Raw genomic sequence first — 19,218 nt, forward strand, 5'->3', positions numbered from 1 at the left:
TTGTTAGGTTTACAATGATTTCAAACTCTACGTTACCTAGCTACTTTACAAAATTTGAGAGATAATGGATTTGGTATGGCTAGCCATTTATAGTTAGTAAACTAGAGGAATATCTAACTGATCATTTTCACCATAAAATTTTGTCTCTTTGTTCCTCCTTTGTAGCTGATTTTAGAGCCAACAATTCTGTCCCTTTGTTCCTCCTCTGTTATAAACTATTGTACAAATGAGAAGTGAGATCAATGAACCTCTCTTGACTGCATTTGGAAGAATAGCTATGTAGAGACTTATTTGATTCAGATTGAAAGATGTTGGTTTCATGACAAACATTACAAGCTGACCCATTCAATGTAAGGTATGTTTCTCATACACACATTACATTCTTGTGGTTCTTAATAGTTTTGCTTTCGAAGACTGCTTCTCATGAAACTTTATCTCAGTTATTCTACAATTCAGCAAGTAGGTTGTCTTTCGTCCAGCCGGTTGGCTACAAGTCCACTTCTACAATTAGGGAGACCTTGATTAGAGTGTTTTTTAGGGTGTCCTTCAAGTACACACTGAGAGGAAATTTCAGACAAAATCATATGATCCACAAGAAAGCATGTTATGAACTGGCCTTTTCTTTTAATGACTGGTGAGGTGGTTTCTCATTTTTTCTGTCATTAATATGTATCCACTCCAAATAATTCCCAGGTCCAGTTTTGCTTTCATCTCAAGTCTAACAGACTCGTTTTGGTACAACTGATTGAGAATCCATCGTGTGTTTCACTATTTTGTACAACTTGGATTTGACCCTCATAAATGGTCCACATGACATTTAGCTCGATGGATTGATTGTGTGTACAATGGGACATCCAGCTCGATGGAATGCTCAGCAACACAACATCTCTATGGACCAGCTGGGCATATTATTTGGACATAGCACCCAAACTGCACCCTTTATATCTGCAGGTTTAGCCCGGGTTCGTAGCCAGGGCACAAAATGCCCAGCAGCATAACGTATCTATGTACTAGCTAGGCATGTTCTCTAGACATGGCACCCGGACTGGATCCTTTATATCTGCAGGATTAGCCCGAGTTCGTAGCCAGGGCACATCATGGCATGTGGGCCAAGCCTTACTATAAGCTTGTAATCAACTGAAAACAAGGCCCAACTGGATCTCACAGAATCCGGAGGTTTTGACTCTATTCAATGTATCTAAAAACTAGGGGTAATGATCCATATCCAGAGATTCTCTAGATCTTCAGGTGGTTACATATTGAAGAGTTTTTCAGCAACAGAACTACATTGGAAGCTCTATACTCCATAGACTTTCAGAGACTTGATCCCTATGGGGTATGTAGGCAGCCACCAAACTAAAAAGTGGTTCAGTCTCAAACATCCAAACAAACCATCCTATTACTATCATTATCATTCAATTGTGTGTGTCATTTTGTGGGTTGTGATATTCAGAAGGTAGATTTTTTAAGAGTGTCTGGGTAGATCTGTTTTGCTTCAGTTTTTGCCCCGACATCTTTTGGCACCGTTTGTGGGGATTGAACCCACGACCACGTTCTTCTCTTTTATTGGATATCACGATCAATGGCTGCTGGTAGACCCAAAAGAAATCAAAAGTTAGATGACACCAGTCAAGCTCTAGAAATTGCACAAAATCTTCCTCCTAATGCTGAGACAACACAACACACAGTTGTTGACGAGGTTCATGCTCAGCGTCAGCATGTGCGTCAGATTCCCCCATAGAATCTAGACGCCCAGCATGAAGAAGAAGATTTGGTGGAGAACCTGTGAATTATTGTACCAGTAGGGGAACAAGATGCAACTAGGGATACTCGAGTCGTCACACACACAGACGAATTTGCATCTGCCAGGGCAAGGCCTTCAATGCTACCTCAGCATCTACAGCAACGCCTTGGGCCTAGGTCGGGTGCTATTTCCACCCAATCTGGACCATCCATATTGCCTAGGTGTTTGCATGGCTGCCTTGGGCCTGAATCAGGTCCTCAGGATCTGAGCCACAACACTCACCCATCTGATGAAGAAACTATAATGTCTATGTTGCTTAGGCTAACCAGAGAAAATAATCAACTTAGGATAAGTGACGACAAAAGACCTTAGGAAGAAAACTCTCAGCAGGAATCTTCCGTACCAAGGGAGAGCAAGTCTCAAAAAAGGAGGCATCATCCAAGGAGCCATGCCTCCAGCTGCACCCAAAACCACATAATTCCAATTGTTGGCGTTTAGGTGGTGCTGACGCTGTACTAAGACGGGTTCGTAGCCCATAGTATCACCGAAGAAAATCAGTATCAAGACGTTCCCAGTACTCCAAGGAACGATCAATGTCAGTTTCCGGATATTCCTTTTCGGATCAAATCGATATAGAGCGTGGCATGTAACGCTCTCGCAGTAACATAAGATTTGATCATAGTCCTGGAGGTTCAGATTCCTCGGAATCCGGATACAATGGTTCGAGGAACACTCGCCAGAGAACTAATGGAGGTTATAGAGGTAGACAACAGTGGGCAGAAGCCATAGAACTAGAGCTCTCCATAATTTTGTGGGTGATTACGCTCGAACTAGAGAGCTAAACCCATGTAAGGCTTAAGCAAATTTCAGGTGATATAGGCACGACTCTGTTGAGCCAAGTTGGAGCCCTGAAAGGAGAAACCGTACTCACAGAGTCGGCGCGAACAATGTCGCTCTGCAGAAAATAGTGACAACTTGAATGAGCAGTGAGTCCAAGAACTCATTTGAAATGTCATGGATTCCAAAGCTACTCGGGAAGATAAGCAACATAAACTGGCAATCAAAGGACCTAAAGAATCTCCTTTTATAGATGAAATCAGAGATTAAATTTCCCCTGGTTCTTTCAAACAACTTTCAGTTCAAACGTACGATGATGTAGATGGTTGTCCATATGAGCACTTGATGAAGTACAGATCGTCTATGTGCTTTTTAACAACAATGATGCGTTGATGTGCATAGTGTTCCAAGCTACCCTCAACGAAGAAGCTTTGACATGGTTTAACGAGCTCCGTCCTCGTTTAATCCATACATTTCCATAGCTCACTGACAAATTTTCAAAACATTATCGCTACAACAGGAAGACCATAAAAGGTTCTGGAACTCTTTTCACCCTCCTCATGGAGAAAGGAGAAAGCATTCGAGACCTTGTCAGAAAACTCTGGGTGGTGCTCAAGGAGGTCAACAATGTCCCAGATGACGTTGTTGCACAAGCTTTCAAAAATACTCTTCCTTTTGATAAGTCTGGTCTGTACAACTCACTAACTCTGAAGCCTCCAGAAATAGTTCAAGATTTGCTAGTGCGAGCAGATAGGTATGCTACTATTCAGGAAGATTCAAAGTACAAGCAACAAAATGATTTTGCAAATGATAGAGGAAAGCAGGAACAACCGCAGCGTGACAAAGACAAAAAGAAGCATAACAAAGATGCCAAAACTGGCGTCTCACAGAGTCCGAAACAAGATGGCTACCCGAGCAAATATCTTACTCTTCCGGAGCTTAGCGTCAGTCTCTCAAAATTGTGTGACAAGCTGAAGGAGTATCTAAAGGGTACTCAAAAGTTGGCTCATGTAAATTTGGTCAAGCACGATGTGATAGTGGTATGTCATGCTCAGGCAGCTGTTTGCTCATCCAACCATGAAAGAAAATGGAGCATGAAGCGCAAGATTCAAAAAATTGGTAGTTGGAATCACGTAAACAGTTTCAACTTTAAATCTGGGTTCTATGCTAAGACTATTGTTGAAGGAGGCCTAACCTTTACTGAAGAAGATGAGCGAGGAGTATACTATCCTCACAATGATGTTGTGGTGATTACAACATGGGTTGGCATCCGTAGAGTCCAAAGAATTTTGATTGACACCGGCAGCTCTGCCTGTATCCTATTCTCTAGATGCTATTATGTCATGAATCTCAACGATGATCTTATTTAGGAAGATGATACTCTAATTATTGGCATTAATAGTGCTCTAGCTAAAAAGGTTGGTAAAATTAATTTGCCAGTGACAGTAGGTCCTAAGGTTGTAAGAGTTGACTTTGTTCTGGTAGACTGCCTATCCATATATAATGTCATTCTAGGTAGAGATTGGCTTCATGCAATGCATTCTGTGGTGTCCACTTATCACCAAGCTATTAAGTTTCCAACATTAGAGGGAACTTGTAAGATCCGAAGTGACCAGACTGCAACTCTGAAATGCCATAAGCATGCGATGGATGATTATAAAAAGTCAGAAGTCAGAGGGCACACCATTCTCAATGCTGAGCAAAAATAACAATTACAGCAGGGCTGGACCAGAGCACCGCCGAGGGTAACCAAACCACCTCGGGAGGCACCAGCCAAGGGACCTCCAACAGTCGATAAGCTAAAAGAAGTGTAAATAAGATAAGAAGAAAGTCAGACCACCTTCATCTCTGAAGAACTTTCCGAAATAGAGAAAGAGGTTTTGGTGGCCTTATTGAAAATAACATAGTTATCTTTGCTTGGAATCCAATAGATATGCTCGGAATTGACCCCAACGTCGCTTGTCACAGATTAGGCATCGACCAGAAAGTCAAACCAGTAAGGCAGAAACCATGAAGAATGGCCCTAGATAGGAAACTCTTAGTGAACAAGGAGATTGACAAGTTATTGGAGGCTGGATTTATTCGACCAGTTGAATACCCAACTTGGGTTTCCAACATTGTAGTAGTACCAAAAAAAAATGGGAAGCTCAGAATTTGTGTTGACTTCACAGACATGAATGAAGCTTGCCCACTACATCATCCTTATCCTATACCCAGAATTTTAGATATGGTGGATGCGACATATGGTTTCAAGAATCTATCTTTTATGGATGCAAGCTTAGGATATTATCAAATTGTACTACACTACGATGACCAAGAGTATACAACATTCATCATAGACAAATGCCTATATTGCTATGTTGTTATGCGGTTTGGCCTAAAGAATGCTGGAGCCACATACCAAAAACTTGTCAATACTATCTTTGCTTATCTTATTGGGGTTATTATGGAGGTTTATATTGACAACATGGTTGTGAAGTCAAAGGAAGAAAGTGATCTTGCTGACTTGCAGAAAGTATTTGATCGACTAAAGAAATACAAAATGAGGCTTAACCCTGCCAAGTGTTCATTTAGCCTATCTTAAGGCAACTTCTTAGACCCACAGGGGAATTGAAGCTAACCCTGAGCAAATTCGAGCTATTTTTGAAATGCCACCCCCTACCTGCAGAAAGGAAGTATAGAGGTTCTTAGGCCGTCTTGCGGCTCTCGGTCATTTCATATCTTGATACTCTGACAAATGTATGCCGTTCTTTCAGATTTTGAAAGGTGCATAAACCTTGAATGAAGATTGTGAAAAGGCTTTCGCTGAAGTCAAAGCCTACCTTACTTCTCCCCCAATTTTGGTTAGCCCAAAGGTTGGAGAACCTGTAGGAATCTATCTTGCTGCAACTGACTTTGCAGCCAGTGTAGTCATTTCTGTTGATGATTCCAAAGAAAGGTTGGTTCATTTTGTTAGCAAGACACTAATTGCAGCAGAAAGTCGTTACTCCAAAATTGAGAAAGTCGCATTGGCCTTAGTTCATGCAGATCGGCGATTAAAACAATATTTTCAGTGGAGAACGGTGAAGGTCTATATGGAGTATCCTCTACGAAAGACCCTCGGAAAACAGGAGGAATCAAATAGGTTGATTGAATGGTCAAGTTACCTCAGTGCATATGATATTGTTTATAAGCCAAGGACTGTAGAAAAAAGGCATGCTCTAGCCTCTCTTTTGTCAGATTTTCCTATGGATGACATCCAACTGAGTCCAAAATTAGCAAAAGTTGAACAACTTCTTGATCATTCTGTTTAGTTCCCTACACAAACTGAGGAGTTCCCACCCAGTACATCCGATTCTAAGGGCAAGCACAGATTTAACAATAATAAAACTCTCTGGACCATCTTCACCGATGGTTCAAAAAATGCATCCGGGTCTGGTCTAGGTTGTGTACTTATCAGACCTGGAGGACAGAAAATTGAAAGATCAGTCAGACTAGGCTTTCCTGCCTCTAATAATGAAGCCGATTATGAGGCCGTTATCTATGGTATGAATGCCGCACTTAAGCTGGGAGCGAAGAACATTCAAATGCTAACAGATTCTCACTTGGTGGCAAATCAATTTGGTGGTACTTTTCAAGCAAAAGATGAAAGGATGGCAGGATATTTGGAAATCATACACAAATTGGCTGTGCAATTTGACAAAATCTCTATCAGTCAAAAGCCAAGGAATGAAATCAAGCACGCTCATGCACTAGCTTACCTCTCTACAGCTATCCAGCTAGATGAACTAAGAGAAATCCAAATTGATTTCAAACAAGAGCCGAGCATCAATCTACAACCAATGGGACTTCATGAGGCATATGTTATAGAGTGTAACACATTACAAGTCTGTGTTGTTAACAATCAACGAAGAAAACGAGAATAGGTGGATTGTGCATCTTCAGAATCTAAAGATCCAGTTGATGTTGAGGATCACCAAACTTTGGCATCCTTACGCAAACAACTCAAAAGAAAGCATCCCACAATCAATGATTCAGATCAAGGAATGAACCCTAGTAACCTTGGCAGTATTGGGGGCGACATCATCCCCACTGAAAATGAAAAGTCTGAATCTAAAGCAGAATCTAAAGAGGAAACTCTTGATGATTTAGAGATAATGGACATAAAAATCTTGGCACTAGAAAAATTTGACTGGAGGCTGCCCTTCATCGAGTATCTGAACTCAGGGAATCTCCCCACAGAGAAAGCTTTATCTCAAAAGGTTAAGTGAGAGGCATGGAAATTCGCAGTATTGTTCACTAAAGAAAGAGTCGCTCGACTTTACAAAAGGCCAATGGGGTTCGGCCCACAGTTAAGATGTCTTACCCCAGAGTGAAATGATATTTAAAGAAATTCATGCAGGTGTTTGTGGGAATCACTCAGAAGGTCGCAGTCTTGCCCACAAGGCTTTAACGCAGGGTTATTGGTGGCCATACATGCAAAGAGATGGAAAATGAATCACTTAAATTTGTGTGTCGTGCCATAAACATGCTAAAGTTAGAAAACTACTAGCCACAAAATTGTACCCAATTCTCAGCCCTTGGCCTTTCTCAAAATGGGGGCTCGACATTGTGGGACCTTTGCCTAGGGCATCTGGAAGAGTTCATTTTCTATTGGTAGCTACCGACTACTTTACAAAGAGGGTCAAAGCCACAACTTTGGTTTCAATAACTACTGCAGATGTAAAGCGATTTCTATGGCATGATATTATCTACAGGTTCGGAGTACCTTTAGAATTAGTATCAGATAATGGTTCCCAGTTTGGCTCCACAGAGATACAACAATTCTGTGGGTCTATGAGCATAAAGCACAACTTTTATGCTCCTTACCATCCTGAAGAAAATGGCCAAATGGAGGCTACTAATAAGGTAATCTTAGATACCCTTAAGAAAAGGCTTACTGAAGCTAAAGGCAACTAGTTTTGTCAGATGCTTGCTGTCCTATGGGCATATAGGACTACTCCTAGAAGGTCCACATGTTTTTCACCATACTCTTTAGCATATGGTGCAGAAGAAGTACTCCCAACAGAAATCATGGCTCCAACATCCAGAACTGAAGCAGTAAACTCCAGAGTTGAAAATGAAGTCTTAGATTACAACAAAGCTCTTATTGATGAACGCCGAGATACAGCTCTTCAGCAATTAGTCAAATATCAAGAAAACATAAAGCGCAGTCATGATAGAAAACTCAGAGAACGTTTCTTCAAACCTGGTGATTGGGTCCTCAGAAAAGCTAAGAATTTTGATAACTCAAGCGCAACTACACTACAAAAATCCAGGTTCAAGTGCACAAAGCCTGGTTAAGTTCAGACTAGTGGTTAAACCCTCCAACAAGACACTCTGCAGGTTCAAACCTAAGAGAACCTAGCTGGTATAGAAGACTTTGTGATCAAATCTCTATCAGCTTTACCAAACTAGGTTCAAATGCTCAGCATGCCCGGTCAAGTGAAAAAGCATCATTTTTACTTGCAAAAATTCCAAGCTCCAACATTTTGCACTTGGAAGTGCATGGAATACTTCATGCACACTCTGGAGCCCAGCTGAATGGCATCAATTGTCTACCTTGGTACAGACCAGAGCATCCTTCTTACCTGTTCAAATCCTAATAATTGGCTGAAGTTGATGATAAGGCAAGTGCTGTGATAATACTAAAAACAGGTTTGTTTACTCTTACTTACGCTACAAAGACAAGGAAGAAGTAAACTATGCTTTAAGACATTTGTTATCAAAGTTCTACTCTCGATTATCTTATAATAAAACTTGAGTCAGAATTTGTTCCACTCCTAGTTGCTTAGAACCTAATTAATTCTACTAGTGATTTAACAATTCAGCAACTTGAGAGTAATTATTCTTTAAATATAACTAATATGGCAATTATTATTATTGAATTAAACTATGACAATTAAATAATGAGATGTGAATATGAGGAGGAATTAGGGAGATTTGATATCCACCTTGATTAATCCCTAACATGCTAGTATGGAGTTTGTTGCAACCCTAATCTTTATGTTTCCACACAAGGCTTAACATAAAGGTTAGGTCTTTTTATCCCTAATTATTTATGGAATCTCTAACTAACTGATAATTAGCATGAGAGGAAGTTGAAACCCATTCTCATGGTGAATGAACTACCCTCTAGAATTGAAGCTCTTAAATACAACTATTCTATACTAACACATCAAGTTTTCATCACAGTTTCAATCAAACCCCTCTAATGGAGGTTTAGTTATGGTTCATTAGACTATCATGGAATAAATAATAATAAGAAGAAGACATAATTAAAGAACACTTGTATTGAAAATAACTTAAATTGAATTAATGGTGGCCAAGCTAATAAAACATAAACTGGATTTTAAAACTAAGAAGAAATTAAATTATTATCTAATGGGAGAGAGAGTTTGAGTTTTGCCTTAGCTCTCTTTATATAGGAGAGGGTTAGGATTACAATTTTGTGCATGGGCTTTGGAACTATGTTTTTGGCCATTAAATCAAGCCCAAAACCTAATTACTTAAGTCCAAAAAGGGTTTCTCTACTAAAAATTACTGCAATAGCCTTTTCGTCCACTTTCACTCATCTAATTGGATCAAGGCATGTACCATTAGAAAGCTCTTTCCGAGACAGTCATTTTGACATATAGTAGGCCCAATTATGAGGTCTAAGTCCAAAGATACAGCCTATGGAAGTTCTATTGACTTTTATGCTCTATTTCTGCCTGCGTTGACTTTGACTTTTCAGCTTTGACTGAGCTTTAAAAAGGTTTTTTCTCCTTCAAACTTAGGTTGTAACCATAGAACTTCTTAGCAACCAACCTTTGCTCCTTTCTCTTGCAAAAGTGACATATTTCTTCACATATTTGACTCCAAGACCTGAAATACACAAAAGCACGTAAACAGTACTAACTCTTATTTATTATAAACATAATTGGTATAAGTGTAATATATTTAAGGGGTTAAAACTATAGTTTAGGGCTATTATCAAACCACCCCCAAATAGTATTTTGTTTGTCCTTAAGCAAAAATGATAAATTAAAATAAGTGACCAAAAATAGAGTTCTAACTAATCTCGTTTCGCCGAGTGCGATTGCATTGACCATATGCAATAAGACCTTAAACCACTAGGAATTACCTAGTGGACAAGTTATAGCCTCGTGAGAGTTTTACAGAGAAGATACTCACAAACTTCATTTATACTACAACGACTAAGAAATAAAATTAATGTTTCCTTATTTATTCTCAAATATCTATACATCTCACTAGCAATGAATACAGAATAATCAATTAGAAACCTGAGCTAATATGTGCATAGTAATTAATCATCTACGGATAAATATATATATATAATGAACTATGCTATGAACTGAAATAACAGATCCGTTTCTGAAACTTTGGAATAGCGTTCTTAAGTAGGTCTTCACAAATATGTCAAGACAAAAATACTCTGACTTTTCCACTCAAGTTTCGCTCACTCTAATGTGCAGTTGGCACACTTTTCCTCACAATCTCAATGACGTACAAGGAAGCCAAAATTGATCAAACACATCTGCCACTTACTATCACACCAACTTATTCCTAATTGAGCTAGAGGTTTTTATTAGGTGTTGTGGGGATTAGGTGATGATTTAAGAAGGAAGGAAATGGATAATCAAAAGGACAAGTATGAGATAATAGGATCTTCAAAATATGTAACTAGAGAAACCTTGTTCTTACTTTGCTTCTACACTTTGTTTCCATCCTTAGCCATTTTTTTCTTTTACTTTTGGCTTTTGACTCCTTTAATTCTGTTTTTGGAGTTATAACTTTTTATTTTATTTATTTATTTATTTATTTTCTTTTCTTTGGATGAAAACTTTCTTTTCTTTTCTTATTTGAATCAACTAACAAATTGTTGGTTTTCCACAAGTTTTTCTATTTTCTTTCCTTCATTGCATCCTACTTCTCAGACTTATTCAAAAATGGGTAGGCTATTTATTTTTATTTTGTTTTTGTAAAAGGGTAAAGAATTTGTGGTTTATGAAAAGGCTAAAGAAAGGCTCAAAGGGGCGACTAGCGGAAAATAATTTCATATTGGTTTGAATTTCTGGCTATATCGATCCAAAAAGGGCCTAAATTCTTGCTTAGAATATGGTATAATGATCAAGCAAGTTGACGTGTGATTTCTCTATTCGGAATTTACTTCTCCCATGTGTCATTACTCAAATATTTCACTCATATAAGGCTTTTAGGCTATATTCTCACAGGATTTGTAGAATAAGCATACTAGCTTAGATTTCAAAAACTTACTGCCAATACAAACATAGATACTCATGGAATATATTTATAGAAAGATGCAATGACTATTACCTACATATTAACCTAAGTTTTTAAAAACTATTCTAATTTAAGAGCTAACATGAAACTTCTAGACTATTACCATCACAGAAAAAGAAACAATACAAATATTCTTAAGTGTGTAGTATAAATACTTTTTATTATTTATTATTTTTTTACTAGAAAACAAAGTGCATATTATACATATATATCCTAATAGGTGCCTTAAATTGTGCGTGTTTCTATGCCACCCCAAACAAAAATATATTTTGTGCTCAAAGTATAGAAATAAGAAGTATAGAAAATACCATGGAAACGCGTGAAAATTTTAGAACACCTGCAAAACAAATTCAGAGCATACTAATATAGGTAAAGAAAAATAGACACAACTCTATATGAGTTGCACCCATTATGGGAATAACAAAAATTAAATTGCTTGGGACATAAGCAAACACTAACAGAAAGTAAAACTTACCTTATATCCAGCGCGCACTAAGCGTTGTCCTCCCCTTCTATAAAGAAGTGAGGTTCCTTTGTGTCCTGCCAGGCCTCATGCCATTTATCAACTATCTTTTCTGACCTGTTAAGCGCGACTTGGTCGGATGGGGTGTAAGGGGCAACCCAATTAGGTTGTAGCCGCCACCTCGGCCAAATCATAGCACGTAAAGAGTGTATAATGCAATTAGTGGGTCTTATAATGTCAACCCCAACCCAATCCGTGAAATGGGTACAGAACTCAGGAAAGAAACATAGTAATATGCGGCAAACCAAGACAGGCATAAGAAGGTACTTATGCTTCATACTATGGGCTCATGCTAAACTAGACACTAAGGTCTGGGGAAGGTAATATAGCATACGTCCCTCAGCTAGAGCAAGGAAGACGTCACAAGTGGCGTTATTCACAGAAGAAAAAATCCATTCCATTAAGATCTTCAGCATGATAAATAACATAATATTGCCTATGTTAAGGGACAAACTACCAAAGGCTACGTTATATTGCCCTTGGTCCTCTACACAAAAAATCCCTGCCCCATAGGTCTCATGGAAATACTCATAGTTGTAGATGTACATATTATCCGCCATATAGCCCAATGAGTTTTGGGCAGCAGGCATAGAAAGTTCAATAGCAAAGGCTAACAAAAACTTGCTTAAATCCATTATTTTATCATCAATGTCGACAGAGAACACTAGTTCTCTATCTGGTCGATAAAAGAACTTACAATTATCATGGAAATAAGCAGTAAGTTCAGGAGAGTAAAATTCATCAGCACTTACCATTAGAGGCTGCCATCCGGACTACACAATCAAGTTGCGGAACCAGTACCCATAGGTGTCACTCTCGATTAATTCTTCAAAGAACTGCTCTGGTATGATTTGAGGAGATTTCATAGCAAACAAACGCACTACTGAACTCCTAGAAGTGACTGTAGAAAACCCCAGAAAAAATAACTGGAGGTATGTTGAAGTATGGGCCGCCACGCTCCCTTCTGACAAAAGAAAAATCTACGATACTGGAAGTTAGGTGCGGGCGCGCACTCTGTGTCATTGCAAAATAAGGGCATGCGCGCTCTGAGTAAGGCATGTGGTATGAAATTGAGAGGTGCAGTGTGAAATATATGGCGTGCCATGTATTTATAAAGCACTAGTTTCTTAAACAAAGGTCCCCAAGGTTCCCAAATTGATAAGGAAAGAGATGGAGTAAAAAAAAGGTTGCTAAAACCAAAATACAAACAACGGAGAAAAATCTCAACAATTCTACATGGTTGTAAACATCCTATCAAAATAGCAATCTCAATGCCTTTAACCCTTAAGGTTGCACCAAACAACAATAGCTAATTCTAGCTACACCACATTAGCAACATGCTCATATATAACTATATTCTTTAAGCATTGCAATATTAATTCAAAAAAATATGTGGATATGTGATAAGTGCTCAAAAAGTGCTATTTAACCCTCGATTATGCCTCTTGTTTAGCCATCTTAGTGGACTAATAGTGTTTGTAAGTTATGTTTTATGATTCTACAGGTCAAAGAGAGAGTTTTCTGGAATATTAGAGAAAAAAGGGTAAAACGGAGCAATTCGGAGTATTAAGGATCACATGGGAAGCCTGTGGACAATCATGGAGAAGGCCAAGGAATTGGAGCTATTAAAGATGCTACTTGGACCTATTTTAAAGCCTATTTGGAAGCCCAAGACTAAAGGATTTGTTGCTTGGACCAAAGCTCGTAAAAGAGGATAGAAGGATAGAGCAGAAGAGACAAAATCGGCTAACGCGTTTGGGACGCATGGATCGAGCATCCAGACGCATTGATTGCGTCTGAGATGCATGAATAGTGCGTCCAGACGCATGAATCGACAATGTAGCCAATTCCTTCTCAGTTTTGGAGACGAAGTTGGACTCTGAAAGAAGTCTATTTGTATTAGGAAACAAATGACGGTTTGGAATGCTTCTAGAGCTCATTGTAACCTCTATAAATAGAGGACCTAAGTGCCTCATGTAATTTTCCAATTCACTTTTACTCTTGTCTCCAGAACTTGAGGCAGAGAGAGATTAATAATAAAAGATCGGTTTTAACTAGCTGAGTCTTAATAAATTAGTCTTTCTAGTCTTATGTTCTTCGACTCTTCTTTTTCTCGTTCTTCGTGTTCTTCCTTCTCTATGGAAGACTAATCTTCTCCTTCAAGGGAGGAGATGAAGCCGGTGCTTAAGGTTTAATGATTCTTCTGGTTCATGGTGTTCTTCAATCAGGTTAGTTCTTTATGTTTTTAGTTATTAGTTCCATTGCCCAGACCAGGGGATGGAAGTATAGATTAAGGTTTTTATTTATTGCAATCGAATATCATGCTAGTTTAGGATTTTATTTATTGCAATTGAATATTTGCTAGTGACATGCTTTTATTTAATGCAATCGAATATCATGCTAGAATAGGGTTTTATTTATTGTAATTGAATATTATACTATTATTCTCTACTTTTCTTCTAGTTGTGTAGTGTTTTAGAGTAAGGGAAGTATTCCTTGTGTTTGCCTTAGATGGTGATTCATTGAATAGCTGCCCAAGCTCACATAAAAGGAAAGAATATACTAGTAACATGAACATAGGAACAACCTTAAGTAGAGTTATTTGTTAATGATGTTTTGTCCAAGAGGGCATCGACACTCGCTCGATTGCCTAATTATAGTCTACTCATGAGAACAACCATGAAACATAAGGTCATAGATCAAAAGTATTGGTGGATTCTAATCTCTTGAATTCCCTTTTTTATAAATTCTCAATAGTATAGTTTAGTTTAGCATTAGAATCTAAAATATCTACAATCATAGTTTTTAATCCCTCAACCCCCTTTCCAGTCCTGTCCTTCATATAAACATACTCTTAAAAGTGGAACGATACCCTACTCATCCTTTACTTATTGAGGGATAATTAGGTTTTGATACGCTTCTATTTTGTTCAACGACCATCATCCATCTACATCATCTATCTACACCATCCATACACCATCTACATACACAAAAAGCGGCAAAGTCAATATGGTAAAATACAATGCTAAACAATTAATGCCACCCCCAAACAAGTCGAAAATGTGGGATTCATGAAAAATATATAGCATGCTTGGACAAAAATTAAACCAACTTAAAATTCAAATAACAACCAACTTACATAATCCAATATTAACTACTTAACTAAACAACTGGGAATAAAAAAATTCTACTAAAACAAGGAAATTTCTTAAAAAACAATAATACAACTAAAGAACTAGCCACGAGATGAGGAAGGGCTAGAGCCATCCGTTCTACATCGATGACGCTCACGCCTTCCTGAGTCAGTAGAGGAAGAACCATCATGTGGTGGCAGGAGTCGTAGAACTTCTTCTTGAAAAGCACTCTATTGCTGCATTAAGATATATTTGGCTTCCCAATGCTCCTGATGAGTCTGAGTGAGAGTCTCCATGTTAGCCTGGAGATCCTGGTGACTATCACCGAGCAACTGAATATTCTTTTGAAGGTTCTCTTGGTTACGTTGAATGTGCCCTTTACCTAGTCTGGATAGCCTCACAGAGGTCACTAAGAGAACGTTGGTGATAAGAGCCCAAAACTGTAGTTTTAACCCCTTAATAATATTATATTTAAACCAATTATGCTTATAATAAATAAGAGTTAGTACTGTTTACGTGTTTTTGTGTATTTCAGGTATTGGAGTTAAATATGTGAAGAAATATGCACTTTTGCAAGAGAAAAGAGCAAAGGTTGGTTGCTAAGAAGTTCTATGATTAAAGCCCAAGTTTCAAGGAGAAAACGTCTTTTTAAAGCCCAGTCAAAGCTGAAAAGTCAAAGTCAATGCGGGCAGAAAAAGAACATAAAAGTCAATAGAATTTCCGCAGGCCGTATTTTTGGACTCAGACCTTGGAATTAGGCCTACTATATGTCAAAACGACCGGCTCGAAAAGCACAATCAGAGGAGCAAAAGTGGATGAAAAAAGCTATTACAGTAATTTCTAGCAGAGAAACCCTTTTTGGACTTAAGTAATTAGGTTTTGGGCTTGATTTAATGGCCCAAAACATAGCTCCGAAGCCCATGTATGAAATTGTAAACCTAGCCCTCTCCTATATAAAGAGGACTAAGGCACAACTCTAGATATAACCCCTTAGTTAATTAACTCTCTCTAATTAGATAATAAATTAGTTTTCTTCTTTAGTTTTAAACCCTAGTTATTGTTTTATTAGCCTAGCCACCATTAATTCAATTCAAGTTATCTATAATAAAGTAGTTCTTCATTATGTCTTATTCTTATTCTTTTAATTATGATAGTCTAATAAATCATAGCTAAACTTCCATTAGAGGGGTTTGATTGAAGCTTTGATGAAGACTTGATGTGTTAGTTTAGAATAGTTATACTAAAATATTCCACTCTAGAAGGTAGTTAATTCACCATGAGAATGGGTTTCAATTGCCTCACATGCTAATTATTAGTTGGTAGAGATGCCATGAATAATTAGGGATTAAAAAGACCTAACTCTTATGTGAAAACATAAAGATTGGGATTGCAACAAATCTATACTAGCATATTAAGAATTAATCAAGGTGGAATCAAATCCCCCTAATCTTTTCTTCTAATTCACATCTTCTCATTAAATTGTCATAGTATAATTAGAATACTTTAACTAGTGAATTTCAACATATTAGTATAATTAAACAATTGCTCTCATTGATATTGTAGAATTATTTAATTTAGAGAAATCATTAGGTCTAAGCAACTAGGATTGGAATGAATTCTGACTCCAGTTTTATAATAAGATAATCGAGAGTAGAACTTTGATAACAAATAGACTAAACCATGTTTTTACTTCTTCTAAGTTTAATTAGTTAAGTTTGAGTAAAAATGTGTTTTTAAGATTATCAGTTTGCATGTACGAATCGTCTCATACCTGGTTATGGAGAGTTCGCAGGCCACGATGAAGTAATAAGACATGGGCTACATCCGTAGTAGCCCTTTCCAAAACTCCTACATCAAAACAAGCTGTATCTTCCTCTTCTTCCTCATCCGATTCCATCTCAGCAGCCAAAACCTTAGGCAAATTCCACTCCTTCTGAATACACTCCCTATAAATACATGCATTCTCATAAACCTTCAACTTAACCTTACTCGACTTCGGAACACATCCCCAAAAGAACATAATCTTCGTGATTAATGTAGGGAAAGCTACATTAAGTTCACCAACTGCTATAATCTCATGTATCATAAACTCAAGGATGCAAAACCCATACCTTCTGTTCTGAAGGGTCCAGAGAATGTGCAGACAACTTGCATTGACATTACTGGCTTTCGTGGTGACAATCACATTCTTACTAACCCACTGAGCCACAACCAACTGGTTTCTTCTCAGAGACGTCGACCGAGCACAATGCGAGCAAGGATTGTAGCGTCCTTCCAACACTATCTCCGTCATCAAAGTATCGATTCCACCAAGCTTAGATTCCTGCGTAGTGACCACAATGTCTCTTTGCTCAATGCCAGTAACCTCAGCCAACACTACTGTAGTCAACTTATTCCGACTGCCATTCACATCCAGAAAAATCCTACGACAATTAACCACCCTCTTCTTGTAAAAAGAGAACACCAAATCCGGGTAATAACAATCATCTGTAGAATACCACAACCTTTCCCACTTCCTAATGCGATTTCGGTATCAAAGAAGGGTGCAAATTGTTGAGCAGTAAAAACTTGTTCAGGAAGAATTTTTAGGGTTTTACGAGCCATTGAGTTTTGGATTTGGAATTTGTGTGGAAGGTAAGGTGTGGAATAGTGAATTAATCACTCAGTTTAAATTGGAACTGGGGTTGTGTGGAGGTTAGGGCACGGGTGTGCTCAAGTTAATCTAAAAATGAGGGTGTGCGCGCTCAAGGTTTTTTGGGTTTAGGCGGTGTTCTTGAGTATGGAGACGAAGAAGAGAAAGAAAAATCGCGTGGGCTTTTTAAAAAGGGAGCACATGCGGGGCACGTGACCGCATAGGGTTTTAAAAAATTTAGGCCCAAGCCCAAAACAAATCTGTAATACCCATCTTGTCTTATGCCTCGTACTCAAAACTAGAATTCCCAATTCGTTAATGGTCCAATTTTGGTGAATGAGCTATGAAAATGATCAGCAAAGAAAGTACAATCTAATGATCTATAAAAAAAACTCAAATCTAACCGTGGTTGACATATAAGAAAATGCAAAATGCCTCGAAACACGTGAATGACATAAGTTATGTGATCAAAAGAATCTAAATTCATAGATATAGTCAACCTGAATCAAAGTACGACTAAACGGCATAAACAACAAGAATAGGAAGTTGAGAGATCAAGAATGGAAATACCAAACACCCCACCTCCAAACAAATTTTTGAAAACAGGGCTTAGAAAATTTGTTTTAAAACGTGAGTCTTTTAAAGTCAGATTCCCGAGACTTGCTAGATTACTGTTTATAGGGTTTTAATATTTTTTTACTTTTTATGAATATGGTTTAATATAAAGGAAAACAATAAAACAATAAAGACGTAAATCACTCCATAGAAAAACATGACCCAAAAATGAGAAAATGTGCAAGAGTGGAAAGCGTGAATTACGTTAAACGTGAACTTAGGATCTAGTACTTGCAGCCACACACTCCAAAGGGAGGGCCCGGTTACCTTAATGGTGCCCTTGCCAATATATGGAAATGAAAAGAAGTACACCAAACATCAAAGGTCAGTCCTCATAGACAAGGTTCTGTAAAAGGATATTCTCCACATTTAGGGACATTAAATCGTGAAAATGTTTTAAACGTTGGCAATTGACTTGAAAGGTACTGTTGTCCTTGGGATTTACCAAGGTGATGGCCCCGTAAGGGGTGACTTCAGTAACCAGAAAAGGACCATACCAACGGGTTTTTAATTTCCCTGGGAAAATATGCAAACATGAGTTGTAAAGCAAAACCTTTTGACCAACTACAAACTCTTTATGTAAAATATGTTTATCATGAACACGTTTCATGTTAGCTTTATAATCCTTCATGAGATCATAAGAATCGCTAGGGATTTCTTCAAGCTCATTTAATTGCAATTTACACTTGACACCCGCCTCATCAACATTGAAGTTCAAGCTTTTTATAGCCCACATAGCACGGTGCTCCAATTTAACGAGCAAGTGACAAGGTTTTCCAGACACAAGTCTAAAGGGAGACATTCCTATATGAGTTTTAAAAGATGTTTGATACGCCCATAAGGCATCTATTAGACACTTAGACCAATCTCTCCGATCAGGATTTACTATCGTTTCTAATATTTTTTTAATTTCCCTATTAGAAACTTCTACTTGGCCACTAGTTTGTGGATGATAAGGAGTTGCCACTATATGGGTAGCTCCGTACTTCTTAACTAAAGAAGCAACAACTCTATTGCAAAAATGCGTTCCGCCATCATTGATGATGGCTTTAGGAATGCCAAAACAACAAAAAATGCATTCCTTAACAAAAAACACAACTGTCTTATGGTTATTGCTACGGCAAGCCATGGCCTCTATCCATTTTGAAACGTAGTCCACGGCAACAAGAATATAAATAAAACTGTGGGAAACAGGAAAAAGACTAATGAAATCAATGCCCCATACATCAAAAATTTCCACTACCATAATGGGATTTAAAGGCATCATATTACGTTTAGTGATACGCCCAAGTTGTTGGCAACGAACACACCTCTTGTAATAAACTTGGGCATCTTTAAAAAGGGTAGGCCAATAAAAACCACATTTAAAAACTTTAGCTACCGTTTTCATACCACTAAAATGGCCACC

At 38.0% G+C, this 19,218-nt stretch overlaps 2 protein-coding genes across 2 annotated transcripts; both read left to right on the top strand.

Annotated features, from left to right (window-relative positions):
• Nucleotides 1–1,582: 1,582 nt before the first annotated feature.
• Nucleotides 1,583–4,290, top strand: LOC147492862 (uncharacterized). Its single transcript, XM_086567670.1, has 4 exons — nucleotides 1,583–1,720; nucleotides 2,938–3,020; nucleotides 3,102–3,843; nucleotides 3,952–4,290. The coding sequence occupies exons 1-4, from the start codon at nucleotides 1,583–1,585 to the stop codon at nucleotides 4,288–4,290; spliced, it is 1,302 nt and encodes a 433-aa protein (XP_086423796.1).
• Nucleotides 4,291–6,606: 2,316 nt separating this feature from the next.
• LOC147492863 (uncharacterized) lies at nucleotides 6,607–7,903 on the top strand. The gene is made up of 3 exons (XM_086567671.1): nucleotides 6,607–6,827; nucleotides 7,318–7,468; nucleotides 7,529–7,903. Exons 1-3 carry the CDS (start codon nucleotides 6,607–6,609, stop codon nucleotides 7,901–7,903), a joined length of 747 nt encoding a protein of 248 aa, XP_086423797.1.
• The last annotated feature ends 11,315 nt before the right edge of the window (nucleotides 7,904–19,218 follow it).

The sequence above is a fragment of the Coptis chinensis genome, chromosome 6 (assembly GCF_015680905.1).
Source record: "Coptis chinensis isolate HL-2020 chromosome 6, ASM1568090v1, whole genome shotgun sequence".
Lineage (NCBI taxonomy): Eukaryota > Viridiplantae > Streptophyta > Magnoliopsida > Ranunculales > Ranunculaceae > Coptis > Coptis chinensis.

Coding starts and splice junctions, on each gene's coding strand:
- LOC147492862 (XM_086567670.1), top strand. CDS start 1,583: ATGGCTGCTGGTAGACCCAAAAGAAATCAAAAGTTAGATGACACCAGT. Junction 1,721..2,937: donor TTCATGCTCAGCGTCAGCAT/GTGCGTCAGATT, acceptor GATGAAGTACAG/ATCGTCTATGTGCTTTTTAA. Junction 3,844..3,951: donor TTGTGGTGATTACAACATGG/GTTGGCATCCGT, acceptor GATCTTATTTAG/GAAGATGATACTCTAATTAT.
- LOC147492863 (XM_086567671.1), top strand. CDS start 6,607: ATGAACCCTAGTAACCTTGGCAGTATTGGGGGCGACATCATCCCCACT. Junction 6,828..7,317: donor GCTTTATCTCAAAAGGTTAA/GTGAGAGGCATG, acceptor TATTATCTACAG/GTTCGGAGTACCTTTAGAAT. Junction 7,469..7,528: donor AAATGGAGGCTACTAATAAG/GTAATCTTAGAT, acceptor TAGTTTTGTCAG/ATGCTTGCTGTCCTATGGGC.